Genomic DNA, 19,774 nt, shown 5'->3' on the forward strand with positions numbered 1-19,774 from the left:
TCATTAGGATCAAGAAGAGGGAGTTGATTTGACTGTAATACTAGTGTCTTTTTTGTTCCTAGTTTTTTTCCCCAGCTCTTTGTTTGAGAGATACAAGTACTCATCAAAGGCTTGTTTTCTGTCTCCCCCTCTGAAAACATATCTGTGTAATCCCGTCACAAAGCCATTTATTGTCAAACATGTAGATCATATTGCAGAATCTTCATTGTCAGATGAATTTAATTATCCCAGTAATACATCTTTTCTTCTTTTTTCTGTGAATTGTGTGCAGCACAATGATAGCTTGTTTTAAGTAACTGCCTAAAAGAATAGAAATAGAGAATGCTAACAGCCAGTGAGCTTTAATGGGCTGACAGATCAGTTCTGTGGTAAGTTTCTTGCTGTTTATCCCTAGATTGTAAAACATGTTTAGAGTGGTTTAGGGTTACTATTGATTTCTCTTATTTTACTGTTGGGATTTGTGCTTGCTTTCTTCTTAAATTTGGCGGGTACATTTGGTTTCATTATTTGTTACTATGCTATTCTAGTAAACAGATTTACTAATTAAATTTTTCTGTCTCTTCACTCAATAGCTAGAGATGATTGCCATGGAAAATCCTGCGGACTTGAAGAAGCAATTGTATGTTGAATTTGAAGGAGAGCAAGGGGTAGATGAAGGAGGTGTTTCCAAAGAATTTTTTCAACTGGTTGTGGAAGAAATCTTCAATCCAGATATTGGTATGTGTTCTAATAATTTTCTGGCTTAATAGATTTTTCTCACAAAAGGTTGGCCTGGATGATCTTCCAGACTGGATTGTTCTATGTTTATGCTTTTTATATCCACTGCTGTTTCTCTCTGAAGCTCTCCAGGTTCATTGATGGTCAGCAGAGTATTTGCCAGACACTGAGGCTCACTGTGTTGCCAGCAGTCATCCTTCTAAAGGAGGAATGATGGAAGGAGTAACTGTATATAGTTAATGGGAACCATCATTACTTGTTTGGATACAAATCAGTAGTACAGGGTTTCTTTGCTGGGCTCCTTTGTTTGTTCTCTCACATTTCTCCTCCCTTTGCTTTGTAATTAGCTTCTAGAATTAGTAATCAAACCAAAAAGGAAGAGCTTCTGCAATAAAGCAAGAGTCGGACTGTGGGAGTTTTTGAGTTACTTCCTTCACTTCCTCCAGCTTAATAAATCTGATAGTCTCAGTTCTGCAGATCCAAAGTGTCACAGCAGTGTCAAATTTGATTGTAGTTAAAGAACCAACAGTAATTTTATATATTAGAGCCAAAATTTTACATTTGTGTTTCGGCAGTCATACTTCCATCATATTCTTGCTCCCTGCACCAATCATTTATGCAAGGACATGCCTCTTCTAGTGTGCAACTTGTCTGCTACTCTGAAAAGATGAAAATGTTATATTCATGTTAGAACAGCAATGAGATCTGCCAGGTTCCTATACTAATTCTGCATTTTATGTGAAATATGATGTTACATTGTATTTCCTGTAATGGGTTCCATTAAAGAAGCCTAACCGCTCATGGCTGTTAATTTGGTTTCTCTGTACTATTTTAAAAGATAAAGATGCTGTTCTTGGCTTTGTAGCTTAGAAGATTGATGAAAATACACAGAAATCTATTTTGACTGGATTAGAAAGGAGGTATCAGTATCAAGTACCCAGAATCAGTAGCAAAAATCTGAACCTTGGCACTTGCTCTTTGCCATATGCAAACCAGTTCTTATAACAAGTGGTACAGAATCATAGACAAGTCTTACTCCCTCTGAAAAATGCTATAAACTTAAAGAGATTTGTAATCTGAATTAGCTTACTTTGAAGTGTGGTAAAATAAAGAACTTTTAGTACTTTGATTGATGAAATTTTATTTTCAACACAAAATAAATACATTTTCAACTTGAGTTTATCTAAACAGAAGTTGTGTGGGTGTATTGAATTACTCTTTATTTAGTAGTGCTAAAATGTGCTTAAGCTAAGATCCAAGCAGTGTGTATATACTCCTTGCATTTAAAGGTAGGTAATATATTAGAAATGTATGCATGTGCTAAGTTTCACTTCTGTATTAAAAATGTAAAAAAGTATGCACATATTTTGTATTTATAGTAATTCGGCGGGGGGGGAGCTTTTTAGTGGCTTTTGGCAGAAATGTGTGCAGTATAGCAGTTCATGTATGCACCAGATATACCATGAGTGACTTTTGTTGATTATAAATGCTTTCTTTACCTGAGAAAACAGTGGGGATCCTTTAAGTGGAATTTAAAATGTCTGTCTTCAATAGGTATATTTGGAGAGATGTATATTGTTATTATAGTTTCTTTGACTTTTTGAGTATTTTAATAATAAACTACCTTAAAATTTTACTCAAAGGAGGCAATAACTCAGAAGAATCTTGGTAAAGGAATAAGTGATAACTTCCTGTAACTTCAAGGGCAATTGTTTTCGCCCTTCTTGCAGATTCCAGTTTCTTCTGGTGTTTCATTATGATTTTAATGTACTGTAGTCTTAATTTTGGTAAGGGAGTAAAATACTGTATTGCACCTGAAAGGGTTTCCAGATCTGAGTAAATTGTTGATGCTTCCTTATTAGACGTTTGCTGGAGTTGTTGGTTTTGACAGTTTAACTTTTCCATCATATTCAAAAGGTTCAAGTCATTGCTTTATGTACCAGTAATCCAGAAGTTACTTCAGTTGGTTCAGAAAATGGCATACAGGATTCTATATAATGTTTGGCCTATATATGCCTGAGTTGCTAATCCATTTCTGGTTTCCAGTTGCCTTATCTGATGGGTCAGTCTGCTATTTGTGTGCTCCCCTAATGGCTGACCCAGGCCATGTCACTTACTGAGATACACAATCCATTCTGGGGAATACCCAGAGACTGAGTGAGCTTGCAGTTTATTGCCTTACATGGAATGAGGAAAGAGGCTTTATCTCTTGGCTGAAGATAATATTTTCAGTCTTCAGAATAATTTTGTGTTCATGTGGCTTTGTAATCATTTTTTACATCTGCATAGGTTGTAAACAAGAGTATCTTTTAAGAGCTGACAAGATAAATCTTTGTGGCAAATGTAGTTGATATTCTTCACATGGATCCGACATGGTGTGTTAAGAGTAAGGAGCCTGGGGCAGTTTTTCTTAGGCTCTGCCGGAAAATTGTGACAGCTGTACAAGCAACAGGTTATTGGGACTGTGCCTGTCCAGGGTGGTCTCTCTCTCACCTTAAGTCTATGGGGTTTGCATTTACTTTGTTTCAGTATTTGGTCAGGTAAGCTAGGGATTTTATTGTGGATGTTATTTATATATAAATAATATTTATATAAATAATTTCTAGCCTGTGCATCCAGTTTCATAAACAAGAGCTATCTTGTGTCCTACTACAGCCAAAGATTTTGTGGATGTTATTCATATATAAATAATATTTATATAAATAATTTATAGTCTGTGCACTCCAGTTTCATAAACAAGAGCTATCGTGTGTCTTGCTACAGCCAAAAGGGTAAGACACTCTGCCTGTCTCTTGTCTTCACATTTTCTCCCTGCAACTTCTGGCGTGTGCCAGTTCAACTGTTTGTTGAAGTCAGCTCATGAGCTAGGCAGGAAATTGGTTTCCTGAAATAGTGAATGAGAGAAGCAAAACCACTCTCTTTAGACAGTCACAAGCTGTTAAAATTGCAGACCCTTCTGTGATGCCGAGGTCCATTTTCCTCTCAAGTTAAGATGTGTTTAATAGCTGCAGTAACAATGGTCCTTGAAACAAGCAAACAAATCTCTTGGGCATCTAACTCTAAAATCGTGGGTGATGGTCAATCCCTGCTCCATCATCATAGCTTCCAATGAAGTAGTAGGGCTGCATCTAGTCCTGTTCCTTTGCTGGAACTGGCCTTTGAGGAAAGGCTGTCACTTCTCAGTAATTAGAGTCCTTCAGGATTGTTTCATCCACATGTCTTTAACTGTGTTCTTTTCTTGTACTGCTGTATTTATCAAAGTCAGAATCACTGTTATCAGTGTGCTGCTGGTTCCTCAGTAGAGGAGGGGATGAAAGCTTGTGTACCTGCAGCTCCAGTGAGTGTTGCAGATACTGTATCACAGGTCTCTTGTGGGCTTTTAGTGGTCATGTAACAGTATTTTGAGCAGCTCCCATTACCCTAAGTAATTTCTCTTTGCCATTCAATTCAGTATAATGTTAAGTTAAATATTGCTTAAAGGCTAGTGCAAATGGGTTTATAATGGTATGTTTTATGTGCCATTTTTATTGAATTGTAACCATAATTGGTTTTAATTTTTTTTTTTTTAACAGGGATGTTCACATATGATGAGTCTACAAAACTGTTTTGGTTTAATCCGTCCTCTTTTGAAACTGAGGGTCAGTTTACCCTGATTGGCATAGTACTGGGACTGGCTATTTACAACAACTGTATACTGGATGTACATTTCCCCATGGTTGTCTACAGGAAGCTAATGGGCAAAAAAGGAACTTTCCGTGATCTGGCAGACTCTCATCCTGTAAGTTCCTTATGTTCTTCGAGTTAAATAGTGCATTTTCCATGCAATCATTTAATCTGTATTTCAGTTAAACACAGGATCACTGTCAGAAGTGAAAGTGAAATAACCAGTGACTTGCATTCCCAGTCTGTATTTGTTATTTGTTAAAATAAATTCATAAGCAAGACAACTTCTTGCTACATTTGGTTTGGAGGAGGCAGAATTGTAACATCAATGAATAGGGCTCAGTATCAATAAAGTTTGGGGTTTTTTGCTACATAAACTCCCAAATGTTACTAAGAATTATTAAGCATAAACAAGCATGTCTCTTCCCAAAGAGACTAGTAAGATTAGGCTGTTTATAGCTATTTGTAGAAGTAAATTTCTACCCAAAAAAAAGTGCAAGTAAGAATAAATATGCAGAGATGTGATGTTCTTACTGGTTTTTGTCTAAAGCAAGAGACAGATGAGGCAGTTTATGAATATCCCTACAGTTAATGAATATCCAGTGATCAGTGTCCGTTTTTACACAGCCGTTCCCAGCCAGTGGCTGTACACAAGCACTGAGCTGTGCATGTGCTTTTTTAGATAGAGCACACATGTGTGTGCAGGATGTCTTGGCCCTGCTCCACCTGCAATCAGAGATCACCAGTGGCTTCTCCTCATGGTGCTGGTAGGAGTTGTTAAAAAGCTTCATTTAGTTTCAAACCATGGGATGCTTCCCTTTTATAAGCAGTTATACAAAATCTTCATCTTTTCAAAAAAGATTAGTAAAATGATAGTGTCTAAAAAGAACTCGGGTTTCATGTTTGAAAATGAGGTGTGTTTAATCAATATGTTATCTTGTCTGCTTTGGATAGCTACATACAACAGCATGCCAGATTTGACCAGTTTCTCTGTATAATGTTGAGAAATAGTGCCCTGAGTTTCCTCTAACTTTTATTAAATACTCAAAACTTTTTGTGACCAAAAAAAGTGAATCTATTTCTATGGAACAGCGCAGTCAGTGCTTTTCCTAATTTTTCTCCCCTGTTCTTATGTTTCTCCTCTAATACCTATGGTGATTTACTTTAAAATAATCCTTTTTTAACTCTTTGTATTCTCATATGACTTAAACTTCAGAGCTTCTCAAGCCTAAAATAAAATTCACAATAGTGAATTTCTCCCAGTGTTTTTACTAATGCTGTAAAGCATGGAGAATAGGATGTTCACCAGCCATCGTCACCAATGGTTCCAAGTCCAGTGAATTTTCAGTGCAAGATCCTTTTTAAAGGTTCTGTGGAAGAATCAAAAACACACAGACAGTGAGAGGTTGAGGCTTACATGTAAACTTTCATATTTCAGTTTGAACATTTGGTGGAAATTTCTTTTTCTACTTCACTATAAAAATACAGTTGCGCACAGTTGTCATTTCCACCTTTGCTTTGTATTCTTTAGCCCCTCTGCTTCTATTGCAGCCAAATAATTGTTCCTTTGCTGCATAGGCTTTGGTTTCCAAGAGTCTTGGGCTTTTCCTAAGGCATAGCAGTGAGGAAACCTGGTTGCTCCTTTACATAGAGCAAACTCTTACAGTCATTTCAGATTCCACTTGGTAAATTCTGATCAAACCTGTGATTTTTTGGTTCATAAATGTCCTTATGTTAAAACTGCCCCATCTGTGTTGCTTCAGGATTACTTCCTAGTTGGTTTCAGTTTTAAATAAGAAGTAGAAGATAAAAGCCTGCTGTCTGAATTTTATCTGATATAAAATACTGGGGTTTCTTTGATTTTTAACTCATAAATGTTCCCCTTACTCGTGTAACATATTCTAGATGCCTAAAGTAAAGACAGATTCAAAAGACTTGAGATGTTATTAAAGGCTCTTAAGCTGCAGGTTTGACCGTTGCATTTTGGAAGATTGGTAGGTACTAAAAGGCTCTTTTAAGGGAGTTATCACTGATTACCATGTTTCTTTTTTATCTTTTTTTACCTTAACATCTTCTGTTGTTTCTCTTTACAGATACTGAGCTTAATAAGTAATTGTTTGGAGACATTTTTAGGTGACTTGTGTCGTAGAATATAACAACCCTTTTTTGAGAAGGGTGGTTTCATGTCTTTGTGTGTTACTCAGTGGAATTTATCAAAACTTATTTTTGATAGACATGTATTTCTTATTCTGTTAGGTTCTGTATCAGAGTTTGAGAGACTTACTGGAGTATGAAGGAAGTGTGGAAGATGATATGATGATAACGTTTCAAATATCTCACACGGATCTCTTTGGCAATCCAATGATGCATGATTTAAAGGAAAACGGTGATAAAATTCCTATTACAAATGAGAACAGAAAGGTACATTCAGCTTTTTAAACAGCATCTGGAGTTCTTTGATATACTGTGTGTAGAATTATGTAGAATCCTACAAAGGTTTGGTCTCATTTATAATTTTTAAGTTTGAAAGGCTTTCAAAATTGCCATAGCACAGTGTGCTTGTGAACAGAAAAGGTTTCTCTTAAAGAAAGCATTGATACATGGATACATAGCTACGGGGGGGATGTTTGACCTGTTTGAGCAGTTTTTGAAACTTGTTCTTTTGTGGTGCTGAATAAAAACTGAGCTCAGATAATTTACATAGCATTACAGAATTACATGTATTTTGGGGTCTTGTTTTTTTGGGAGGTACTTAAAGTGGCATGTGTTGAAACACTAAGGTTTTTTGGGGTTTATTTCCTTGCAGGAATTTGTCAATCTGTATGCTGACTATATACTCAATAAATCAGTAGAAAAGCAGTTCAAGGCCTTTCGGAGAGGATTCCACATGGTGACCAATGAATCTCCTTTGAAATATTTATTTAGACCAGAGGAAATTGAATTACTTATTTGTGGAAGTAGGGTAAGAATTTTCAATATACACTAGAAGAGTGGAGCTTTTTTTGATACTGAGCGTATAATTAGTGGTCATTTTTAAAAATATCATCTTCTTACAGAATTTAGATTTTCAAGCACTAGAAGAAACTACAGAATATGATGGTGGCTATACAAGAGACTCTCTTATTATTAGGTAATTCTTTCTAATTTTGTAAGATAGAAAGCACTTCATCTGCTTGTTTCTTCATAATGATTTTAATATTGTAAGATTTAGTATTTTTGTAGTACTGGAGATGCAAATGTCTTATGTGTAATTTCACTTTTCTCAAGTATTGTCATTACAGAAGAGGAGATAGTATAAGCATTGTTGAATCAGTACAATTCCTTAGGAAATAGGAATAATAAAATAGCTGCAGGACACAGCCAAATAATGTTTAAAGACAGTTAAACTGCAGTGTATAGTAATATTTCTGATTTCTATTTCTGAATCTCATTTATTGGTAAATACATTCTGAGAGTTTTGGTTAATGAATGCAACTTGTAAACTTGATGTTAAGACTGATTAGAATTATTAAACCTTCAAAGGTCAATTACTTTTGAAATTCTTATTTATACCAAAGAAAGTTTACAGTTTATTTACTTTTTAATTTCTTCTTTAATAGGGAATTCTGGGAAATAGTCCATTCATTTACAGATGAACAGAAAAGACTCTTCTTACAGTTTACAACAGGCACAGACAGAGCCCCTGTGGGAGGACTTGGAAAGTTAAAGATGATCATAGCCAAAAATGGCCCAGATACAGAGAGGTAAAAAAAAAAAAATTCTACATTTTGCTTGTTTTTTTATAAATGGAAATTAATTATGTGCTTTTACATTATTAACCTAGTTAAATCTGAAAGTTGAATCTATAAGGAAAGTTTATTTTCTTCAAATTCATTATTTTTCGACTTGTAAAATAGAGATGTATTCCTTTTGCATGTTCCAAGATCTGAATTCTTGTATTTTTTGTCCCACAGGTTACCTACATCTCACACATGCTTTAATGTACTTTTGCTTCCGGAGTACTCAAGCAAAGAAAAGCTTAAAGAAAGATTATTGAAGGCCATCACATATGCCAAAGGATTTGGCATGCTGTAATAAGTATAACAAAAGGGATTTAAAAATGATGGTGATGATGTCCCTGTCCAAAAAGGCCATAAGATAGTGAGCTACAGTAGTCACCTGTGTTTGTGCCTCCCTTCTTTACTGGGGACATTGGGCTGGAACAGCAGATTTCAGCTGCTTATATGAACAAAATCTTTATTTTTTCTTTTAGCGTGAAAGTGTTACATATTCTTTCACTTGTATGTACAGAGAGGTTTTCCTGAATATTTATTTTAAGGGTTAAATCACTTTTGCTTGTGTTTATTACTGCTTGAAGTTGAGCCTTTTTGAGTATTTACAAGAAAACAAACTGTACTCTCCCAAGGAAAATATTGCCATCATTTGTAGACCATGTAACCTTCAAGTATGTGCTATATTTTTGTCCCTGTATCTAATCAAATCAAGAATTGTACTTTTTGAAGAGTTTGCTTTTGAAACTTGAAGTCTTGACAAACAGTGTGATGCAATTACTGCTGTTCTAGCCCCCAAAGAGTTTTTGTTCAAAATCTTAAGAATCAATAAAGATGGAAGGGAGAACTTGGAATGTTAAATTGCAGCCTTGAGAACTTTACTTTAGTCACAGCACAACAATTAAAATTCATTTCACTATATGTTGTCTTCACATGTCTTGTAATAAACTGTGTTTTTAATTAGGAAACATTTCTTAGCATATGAAAGGGTAGAAATTTTAGTTACTTTTTTAAAAAAAGAAGTTTACTGGGGAAAGTGCATTTTCAACTGAACAGCTTTAGAGTAGGGAGTGAAGTGTCTGGAAAAAAAGATAGGAAGTTTTTGCTATATTATAAACAAAGCATGTGGAAGTGCACTTAAAATGAAGTTCTATTCTTAATTGCCTATTATGTTGACATTTAAAATAGACAATCCAAAGTCTTCCCTACATGTTATGTCATCATTTATTTAATGAATCATTTTTCCTACCTATCAAGGCACATGATCAGTGTTGCACCATAGTCTAAAGGGATGGCTACTGTATTTTAATCTCATCTAACAATAAGCAAAATTGAACAATATTAAACGTGAGGCCTACTTCATGTTGTACACTTCCAACCATTAAATAAACTGTTAGAAAGTAAGTACTAAGGTTATGTTCATCTACTACATAAAGTATTCAGTAGGTTTTTAATTTAACTCTACAAATCATATCAGAAATAAATCCTTTACCTTTCTTAGTCTGTGTTTAATGTTAATTTCTCCTGTTGCAATATATGATGAAGGGATTCTGCATTTGTGAGTGCAGATGGAACTGGCATATCTCTTTTCCAATACAAGCTGCAGCGGGTGTGCAGAGCTGAGCTTGTGCCTTGACAGTTGCTATAACTGGCTACTACCGATCAAACCCGTGACTGTGTGGAATTGGCATTAAAAGGCTTAGTTTTGGAATCATTGGAAAAAGAAAAGATGTCTTTCAGGACTATTTTAATAAATTCTTTCTAGTAATAGAAACAGACAACTGTTATGTAACTATGATGCTGAATAAAACAATGACCTTTTTTCACCATGGTTCAGTGAAAAAGAAAACAAGTTACTTTCTTACTTTGATAAATTAGATATTAAATGGTTTGATTAGACGTTGTTGTAGTACTGAATAATTTGAAGGTTGCAGGTATGGAAAGCTCTCCACAAGTGAACTGTAGTGATGTGGGGTCCAGCCATGTTCCCCTCTCAAATTCAAGCCAAGGCCAGATGGCCCGGACACATGGGACTGAAACGTACTGGGGAGGGAAAGGTGCTGTCTTCTGGCCTGTGATCTCAGAGGTGGCCCTCTTGTGACCACCTTTCTGTATGTCCCAGAGGAGGAAAACACAAGATACCTCTCAGTGTAGAGTGACAACAGTGCCTGCTGAGCCCTTCAAGTTTGGAGCAGCTCTTACTGTAGGTGGTAAGAACGTTTGCCAAGTGCCTTAAGGTTATTCACTGCAAGCATGAACACATCATGACACTGCTGTGTGGTATGTACTGTGTTCACAGTCTGATGTGTTAAGCTCTATCCCTGTAACTCTTCTTACGCTAATTTAGCTGTGGTTTGTGGTTGCACCCAGCTGGCAGATGTATGTGATTCATGTTGGGTTTTTTTTATATAGGTCTAAAAGCTGTGCAGACAGCATAACTGGATAGCAATACAAAGTTCTCTTAACTGTTGACATTGTAAATATGCTCTTTCTGTTTTCCTTTAGCATTAAGATTAAAATATTACATAATGGCATTGGCCTTCAAAAGCATAAGTTGTTTTTCAAGGAATCCTTTTCAGGTAAGATATAAGTACTTAATATTTGACTGATTTCTCATGTAAATATATACTGCCTCCCCAAATACCACTATTGAAACCTTATCTCCTTAGGACTGGTGTAAGTGCACTAGTTGTTCAGCACCACCAGTTGATAAGGTTTAAAAGAAATAAATCGTGAAGTCTTATAGCTGCAGGCTGCATTCCTGTCCTGCAGAAGTTTCAGCCAGTGTTCTGTTTGAAGGGGAAAATATAATTTTAAGTTGGGCTTGGTTTGGGGTTTTTTCCTGGGCTCCTGGCACACCTGGAATGTCTTTCACAGTGTCTAACAAAGTTTAGATCTACAAAACTTGGAGATTTAAGTGTACTTATGTGCCATGGAAATACCTCTCTTCAGTGAGATAAAAGATCCCTCTTCCAAGGCAGCAGTCTGATGCCAGTGTGGTGGTGTTCTCTCCACAGGGTGCCTTCAGGATATGTTGACAAGAAAATATTTCGGTCATCTCAACACTGCGTCATTTGGCAAATGAAAAATACCTCTTCAAATATCTCCTTCTGCACCCTAACAGACTGCCTGGATGTTTCCAACCTCAATGCAAAGGGGCCATCAGGCTTCTGTGTATTGTACCATCACATGCTTCAAAAATGATAGTAGTGCAAGAGAAGTAATGCCCTGAAAAGAATCATCTTAATGTGGCACTGGTTCAGATTTAATTAGGAGTGAAGAAATGGTTTTGTGGAGCTCTGGAAGTATGTTAGCATATAATGCTGCATAAACAGAGCATCACCTTTTGAAAGACCAAAGCTTTTGCTTCTTGCTAAAGAGATTTCAGGAACAGCTGTCAGCAGTGAGATAGTTCAGTTAACTAAGGAATAGTTTTGTGAACTTCTCACTGGGCTTGTTTTCCATTTGGCAGGCAGCAGCCTGAGACAGGATGGTGGCAGCCAAGGGGACCCCCTCCAACCCTGCATTCTGAGGAGAGCTGATGTTGAAATGGGCCCAGGGCTCCAAGGAACTCTGTGTTACAGTAGTCAGTTCATGCCTCTCATCCAACAGTGGCTTCACTGCTGAAGCAGGAGCTTCCTGTCCCATCTGACAGCACACAGGTGTCATGGACCTGGTGGGCTCAGCCTCCAGGGAGCTGCATTGTGCGCTGCCCAGGTGCCTGCCTGGGCTTCTGCTCTGTGGAGCAGGGCATTGGACACAGATTTCCATGCTGGTGTTCTGGAAGAGGACAATCCTCACATCATCAGCTTTAAGGTGTTTCCATCGCACTGTCGTAGCCAGTTACCTCCAGGTAAATTTTTATTCTCACAAGAGGATTAAGAATTTCCTGGTTGCCTCAAGAGTTTTTATGAATTAGGTGGAATGTTTGAGTTATGCTTTATGTATTATGCAGAAAAACTCCCATCATTTCTGCTTGCAAGATGGAGCAGCAATTCTTCCAATTTCTTCCAAGTTAAGCTATTCAAAATCAAGCCTTTCCTAACAAGAGCTGAGTTTATTATGCTTAGTCTGAGTCACAAGGGTTTGTGATAAGTTACTTACAGTTCTTGTCCATAGTTGAAAATTTAATAAAAGTATAATAAAATTCATAAGACCATTGGGCACTTAATAAAATTCATTTTTAAAAATTCAGATTTATACTGAATTATGGAAGGGATGCTGCTTTGGAAATAAGAGCTGATACTGGCCTTAGTCTTTAGGTCATTTCCTACCCAGATGAATTCATTTGGAAAACCATGAAATGTCAGTATTTTTCTCTAGTGCTCCATCTGAAGATGTCTTCAGCTGTTGGTTCTTATTGTTCTTCTTCATGAACCCAATTAAAAAGTGTGTGGAAAGTTGGTTTTAATTACAAATATACAAATATAGTTGTAGGATACATCAGGAGAGTGATTCTGATAAATAGCTGAAGTTTCCTTAGTGTGCTTGTGTTCATGGATGTCTTGCTCAATATAGATCCTGTGTGGGGAAATGTCTAAGAGACAAAGACATTGGAGATGTAAGTGGAGGGTGGGAATCATTATTCTATTTTAGGACAATGAGATTGCATTAGAAACTCCTACATTATTTTGCTGGGTGGGTCAGTGCATAGTTTTGAGACTTCAAAATTGAGACGAGAGTGTGGTGACTGTGAAAGTCAGCCAGCCAATTGCTGGAGTTAGACTTCTGCCCTTTGAAGGACAGGCAGCACAGCTCAACTGCAAACAACTGCATGTGCAGGGATCCTGCTGCTCCTGCAGCCTTGGCTCACAGCTTGGACTGATCAGTGTCAAGTGAAGATGAAAACTGCAGAGATTTGTGGCTCAACTGCTACATGCAAAGCTGATGTGAAGTCTTTCTTAATATCACCAAAGGTTCTGGTCTCTCTTCTGTACCACTGGGGTCATGTACAGAGAAAATCCTTTAGAGCTGTCTTCCCACTGCAACCTCCTGCTTTCAGACCTGTATAGGACAGCAGAGGGAGTAACAGTGCTCAAAACTAAGTGGCCATGGAATGGCAACTAGCTGAACTTCCCTGTTGAGCTGCCACACATCCTGTGTTGCTACCTTTGATTTAATATTTCCCTTTTCAAGGACTCTGTGTTTGAGCAGCAAGGGATAAAGATCAGGTAAGCCAATATATTACTACTGAAGGGGTTTTGTTTCCTAATATAACTGATTTTAATAAAAATTGGAAATGCAGCACAAGAATGTTTTCTAGATGAAAGGGTGTTTCCAAAAGAAAAATCAGTGAGCCATGCACACAGAATTTTCATTTTTGTCATGTATGCATGAAGAATACTATGAATTTTTTAGCAAGGCACCTGAAATAAAACATGACATTTTGTTTCTCCAATATGGGTATTTCCTTCAAAAGCACAACACAGACCTCTTTGTGAGCATCTGATAAGGGTTGCTCTTGCACTGTTTGTTTTACACATTGACTCTCTCTGGAGAGTGTTTCATTCCCAAACTAAAATCCCCAAGAGGATATCCCTTCTAACAAAATTCTTGTCTGGCTCATGTGGTGTAAGGGCTGGACCCAGCCTCTGCTTTCTGCCTGAGCTGTAGTAGCCAGCAGCCAGCCTGGGTGAGAGCATTGCTCCTGTGCCAAGAGTTGTTCCAGACAATATCCTCAGGCCTTTCAGAAGCAATCCTGCTCCAGACCTGCAGCACTTTGGACAAGAAGATTTGTCATCCTAAACAGCTTGCGTGCTAACTTTGATTTTGGAGGAGAGGATTTCTCAGTGTTTAAGCCTTAGGAAAAGTTTTGTGGGTTTGGGACTCTCTCTATGCGACCTGCCCTCTGTTGCCACCTTCAGAGGATGGTTTAGTCCCTTCTTTCTCTTTTGTGCTCTTGGCTTCTCCAGAACAAGGGCTGGCCTGGAGCCAGTGCTTTTGGACACCATGTCCTGCTGCAGCCCAGCAGTGACCCTTGGGGCAGTTGGTGGCAATGATTTGCCTGCTGCCTCCAAGCCACTGCTGCAGGGCTGTGGGTGGTAAAAACAGGCTCTTCCAGCAGTTTCTTCCCAGTGTCTGCAAGGTGGGGGCCTCTGGCAGCCATACTCTGCTGGTTTTTACCTTTCCTCTGGGAACCTTGGGTCCTGAGGATGATTGCAGCCTCTGGAGTCTCCTAGTGGCTGCTGGTAACATCAATAGGTGTCAGCACCTCCTGAGTTTGTTCTGAAATTTTCCCTTTGCCCTGCCCAAGTGAGAGTGAAGCTGTGTAGGACTGAATCCTATATGGAGCAGGCAGCACTGCTATGCTGCACAGCAGGTTTGCCCTCAGCAGTGGCAGTGGCTGGGGAGGGGGAACCCGCCCTTCTGGAGTCATTCCTGTCACCCATTGGTCTGGCTTGGGCCCCTTCTGCCCACCTAAGTGTAAATCAGTTTAGAAAACTCTGCAGGGGCTCCCCTGTCTGCTTTCTCTCTCTGGCTCCAGATTGCAGCATCCCTTCTGTACTAACCTCCCTTCCCTGGTGGCAGGAAGCTGAGCAGCTTGGGGTGTCTCCCTTGTGCAGCACATCTGTCACCCCTGCTCCAGGCTGGCTGCAGTTTTGGACTGCACAGCTGCCGGAGGTGCTGCATGGCTCTGCTCTTGCTCCTCTTCTTCCTCACCACACCTACCCTTCTTGGGCTGCCAGTGCTCACAGCCGGTGCTGCCAGGCTATGGCAATGAAACTGCCAGCCTTGAAGCCTTGAATTTAAAGTGTTTCTGCCTGGGACAGCTCCTTTGTGAATCTGCCTTGAGCCATGAGCCTTCCTTGTGCTGTCACTGCTCAGACTGAACCATGCATCTGTGAACCAAGCCTGGCTGTGGCTGACAGGCTAAATGAGCAACCAATGTGTTTGGAAAGGCATGAGGTGCTTTGCTAGAAAAGCTCTGCAGCTTTGTGCTGCCAGACATAAGCTTTTCTCCTAACCTCGATGCAAGTGTGGTCAGAGGCAGCTTTTATTGCTAGGAGATGAGGCATTGGGTTTTCAGTAGTCAGAACCTAAAATTCACACCTCTGGATCATTTCCTTCACTGATGGTACCCAAAGCTGCTGCTGTAAGAGAAGGTTTCCTCTGCCAAACATTGCACCTGTAAACAAGCAGCCTAAGGACTTGCTTAAAACAGCCTAAATCTACAATAATCTGATAACAATGGGAATCCCACTGCAGGAAGCTGGGTTAATCATCTGCACTACTCTGCAAGTGAAATATTTGTACTTTGATGAGGAACTGGCAATTGGTTCTCCTAAAAAGAGTAGATCTTTACAGCATGGTTGGATTGATTCATCAGACCTGGCGGCAGGCTACACAAAAAAAAAAAAAAAAAAAGGTTTTGTGCTTCTCTGTCTCCTTCTCTGGAAAGGCAAGTAGTGCCCATGCTACTCACCTGAAGGGGCTGCTCGTGTGACCACATGGAGGTGGTTCCCCTTCCAGGACAATGAGGGCATGTTACTGTTGGCTGTAAGAACAGAATGGTGTGGGGTTTTTTACTTGTCAGAAAGCTAAAGAAATTACATATTTAAAAGCTGAGAAATTATAAGTTCTTTATCAAGCTGCCCATTGTTTTAGAATACAGCCATGCTTTCCCTGATTTTCCATGTTAGTGTTCTTCAGTTGCCCCCTTACACGAAGGCTGGTACCAGGCACCACAAATGCTAAGGAAAGAAAAATGGAATAGCATCCATTAGTAAATGCCTTCCATGTTTCTGCACTTCTGGTTTTAGTACTCTACCCCTGACTTACCTGTACAAATAAGAGAGGTCTCTGTTAGAGCTGGTCAGTGTCCTCAGCCTCTTGGGAAGACAGCCCATGGAAGCTGAGCCATTGGCACTGCAACCTGCACTCTCCCAGCAGGAGCCCAGGTGATCTCCCAGCTTCTGATGAAGGAAATCTGTGAGAACTTCTACTGCTTCTGGAGTAAAGCTAATGTTTGTGTTCGTCCTTAAATAACTGCTTTAAGAGTGCAAGCCTTTCCTCCTCCCTTTGCTCCTAGGGTGTGGAAGGGGGAGGATTGCCAACACAGACCAGCAGAACTGTATCTGCTGCAGTGAGGCTGCAGGATCAGCTGGCAGCAGCAAGCCTCAGCCCTCGTGAGCTGGAAATTATTGCAAAATCTGAATTTCAGAAACAAAAGGCCTCACCATCTTCACCCTAGAGCTTGTTCCTCAGAGCTTGTGTGGTTTTCCCCCCTCAGGCACCCTTCTCATGCTCTGGGCTATGAATGGGACTGGGGAGGAGAGGGGAGTCCCAGATTGATGGCTTCCCTCAGGAAAGCTGCCACAGCTGAAATCTTGTGCTTTAACTGCCTGTACAGTTGCCAGATCCATTTAGTGCATAATTCGCTTTGCTCTCAGGGATACATGAGATGTTTTTGCAAATAATGAATTATGTAGAGAAGGATTTGATTAATTCTGTTTGTTCCAGGTTGGAAACATTAATAGAAGAGCTGGGGGACCTTGAAGCCAAGTGCAAGTGCTGTCATCTTGCAAATCTTGAGGGTGAAGAGTAGCTTTCCTTTAGTCTGCCTGTGTCACCTCACTGGACAGCCTGGCCAGGTTTGGCCTGTGAATGTCTCATCCTTGGTGCCAGCAGTGATACAGACACAAGTGTGTCTTTCAAAGCCACCAACACAAGGAGCAGCTCAGAGAAAGCACCAATGCTTTTGTGGGGGCATGGACAACGAGCAGTTTGGTTTCTAATGTAAAGTAGAGCCCTTAGTGTACATTAATAAATATTTGGCAGGAATGAAACTCTGAAGCCAATGCCTTGGAGAAAAGAGTTTTAAAAGCATGATTGTACTTTCCCTGGGCTGGTTTTGAAGAAAGAACTGCACTGTAAAGAAAACCGCAATCCTTGGCTGTACGAATACATGAGCTGTTTTGCTGTTACTGCTGCTTCTGAAGTCCAGTTCATTGAATTTGCCAGGGCAGTTTTCTGCTGTAAAAACTGTAAATTAAAATAATAGGGGATGAGGGTAAAAGGATGGGGAAAGCCCTGAGAGAACTTGAGAGAGGAGCAAGGCTGAAATCTTTTGCTGTCAGGGTACAGGGTCCACAGCTTCAGGCCCTTTCCCTGGAAAAGCTTACTCCAAGCAGCAGTTGGAGCATGGTGTGCCACTCCACCACCTCTCCTCTCCTTTTGCATGTGGAGCAGATGTTCAAGCCTCTCAGACTTTGCCCATCTGGTGTCTCACTCAGCACAGGCAGTTTGGAGCAGCAGTGCCACCCATGGCTACCTGCCTAGGCCCATGTGAAGTGAGTGCTGTGGCCATTAAATCTATTTCTAGATTCAGCCGATGTTCAAATGCTCTGTAAGCACTGCCCTGTGCCTTGCATTCTCTTGTGGCAGGGTTAAAGAACCAGTCCAGCCCCGTCTGTGCCAGGCAATTTTTGGTACCTGTGTGACCTGTGTGCAAGCAGCAGAAAGCTGCACACAACTTCTGCTAGAATAGCCACTCTCCCTGCTGTGCCACCTGCCTGGAGCTGGGAAGGGAAGGCAGGAGACAGCTGGCAGCAGCCTGGCAGGCTCTGTGCCCCATGGGACCTGGAACCCCTTGGGCAGTGGCATAATGGTCAGGCTCTTGTGCCTGTGTGGTACCTGCAAACACAGGGATGGTGTCAAAACTGGGCCCAAGACCAAAGCTGTGTGCCAGCTGCCCTGTAGTGAGGGGAGGCACCATTCCCACACAGCTTTCTGTCACTTCAGATCTCTGTTCCAGCTAGCAATTTTCCAGGCCATGTAATGGTGATGTGATCAAAGTATGTCTAAAACACTAAAATCTAGAGGAATATGGGTAAGAGAAAACACAGATTTGCTTGAACATTACTCAAAATATTTTAATGTACATGCTTTAGCCACATTAAAGAAGAGGAAAAAAACATCTTACAGAGATGAAAGATGCCAAAGGATGTGATTTCATCGTGCCAGAAGCTGTATGTTTCAGAGTGACTGAAGCCAATAGCATCAAAATGCTCTTTTTCTGGTGTATGAAAACCAGATCAAGAGGCACGGAAAGGGAACAGCAAACATGTATTTAACTGATAGATTAGGCTGTTCTGATCCACCAGGTAAAGATGCAGTCCTGTGGTTTTTAGGGTTTTTAAACAGGTATAAATTTGGTATAAAGGGTACTTTGAACAGTTTTACTCATACATACCAAGTGGGCTGGAACAGCTGTGCTCTGTTGGGTATTTACAGAGAATGATGGAGAACATGTCAATATGCATGAAACCCCTACCACACACAGTGGGTTTGAGTCACACCAGTGAATGTCAGCCAAGGCGAGTGTGGTACCCGGCTCTGTCACAAGGGGGAAGTTGAGCAGCCTGTGACAGCCCTGTCTGTGCTCACAGGGGCACCCTGCAGTGAGCCCAGCTCCATTTCAGCCCTGCCTGCCCCTGGGTGGGACCAGGGCACTACACCCTGCCAAAACCAGCCTCTCAGAGCTCCCCCATTTCTCTCAAGCCCTTAAAGAAGAAAAGGCCAAGATTCAGCTGATGAACCAATACTCCTGAGTGCCACTGGCCACAAAGAGATACTGACTGTTTTCCAAACCACTTATTACAATCAGTGGATATATTGATAATAGAGGTTAAGCCCAGCCTAGGGAAGATCCATAAGCATAGCTGGCTTCTAGGCTAACACTAACAGGAGTTTAGACAAGGGCCATGTGTGGACATTACCACCCAGTTGTCCCTTTGCCAGAGTTGCTGGCAAAGCTCCATTCCTTAATCACTGACAGATTTGTCTCCCTCACCAGGCTCAAAAGTGTCAATAGAAGGGAACAGCTGCTTGCCTGGAGACGAGGACTTTCTCTGAGCAGTTGTACTCAGTTTAGCAAAACTGTCACTTTTCATTCCGCTGTCACCCAGTTAAACCACCCTCTTCTCAGCGGGCTCCTCACCAATTTTCCAACAGGCCATTGATCCCAGATCCTGTCATAACTCAGGCCTGAGGACAACTAAAGTCAGAGCACTGCCCATAGTAATACCTAATGCCACTGGAGGATCCCACGCCATACATGCTGAACAGCCTCTGCTATTCCACACTTTCCAAAAGCCAGTGAGATACAGGAGGATTAAAGTAACATTGGGGAAGTTGCATGACAGCAAAATACTGTACAGCAAAAAATGAAAGCTAGTACCTTCTGCATTCTCCCTAACTAATAGAAACAAGGTAGTGTGACAACTACTTTGGAGAAAAGATGGCAGCAAACAGCACAGGGAGATGGAGTAGACATCCTCAGAAGAAATAAAAAGGAAGAAAACATAGGCCTAAGTGACCAGAATGACTTTGCAACACAGGGCTTGTTATCCTTGCCTTGCAGAAAACCTGTTGTGGGAGCAAGCTGCCTGGCAGGCAGTGACAGCCTGCCCTGCCAGCCCATGGGATTTCTCAGTAGCTCAGGCAGTCCCTCGGGACTGCCCACTTGCCAGGGAGTTCACTCAGCACCCTACACAGGGGAGCTGCACACACCAGAGCCCTCTTTTCTCCTCCCAGGTTTGGTGAAACTTGGGAGGTTTCACCTGGGAGGTGAAACCTGGGAGTATTACCCTTAGGGGGACTCCTTTCCAAGCGAGGGTTTTAGC

The 19,774-nt window shown here is 40.5% G+C and overlaps 1 protein-coding gene across 5 annotated transcripts in view; it reads left to right on the plus strand.

Annotated features, from left to right (window-relative positions):
• The window catches only part of UBE3A (ubiquitin protein ligase E3A), a 54,200-nt gene extending 43,792 nt beyond the window's left edge, over positions 1-10,408 (plus strand). For all 5 annotated transcript variants that reach the window (XM_058824933.1, XM_058824937.1, XM_058824935.1 and 2 more), the window contains 7 exons: positions 573-717; positions 4,290-4,495; positions 6,637-6,801; positions 7,187-7,342; positions 7,437-7,510; positions 7,980-8,123; positions 8,334-10,408. In XM_058824933.1, coding sequence (XP_058680916.1) covers positions 573-717; positions 4,290-4,495; positions 6,637-6,801; positions 7,187-7,342; positions 7,437-7,510; positions 7,980-8,123; positions 8,334-8,454 — 1,011 coding nt within the window. In that variant the 3' untranslated portion in view covers positions 8,455-10,408. The remainder of the gene's footprint in view (positions 1-572; positions 718-4,289; positions 4,496-6,636; positions 6,802-7,186; positions 7,343-7,436; positions 7,511-7,979; positions 8,124-8,333) is intronic.
• Positions 10,409-19,774: the final 9,366 nt, after the last annotated feature.

This window comes from Ammospiza caudacuta, chromosome 2 (assembly GCF_027887145.1).
Source record: "Ammospiza caudacuta isolate bAmmCau1 chromosome 2, bAmmCau1.pri, whole genome shotgun sequence".
NCBI classification, from domain to species: Eukaryota; Metazoa; Chordata; class Aves; order Passeriformes; family Passerellidae; genus Ammospiza; species Ammospiza caudacuta.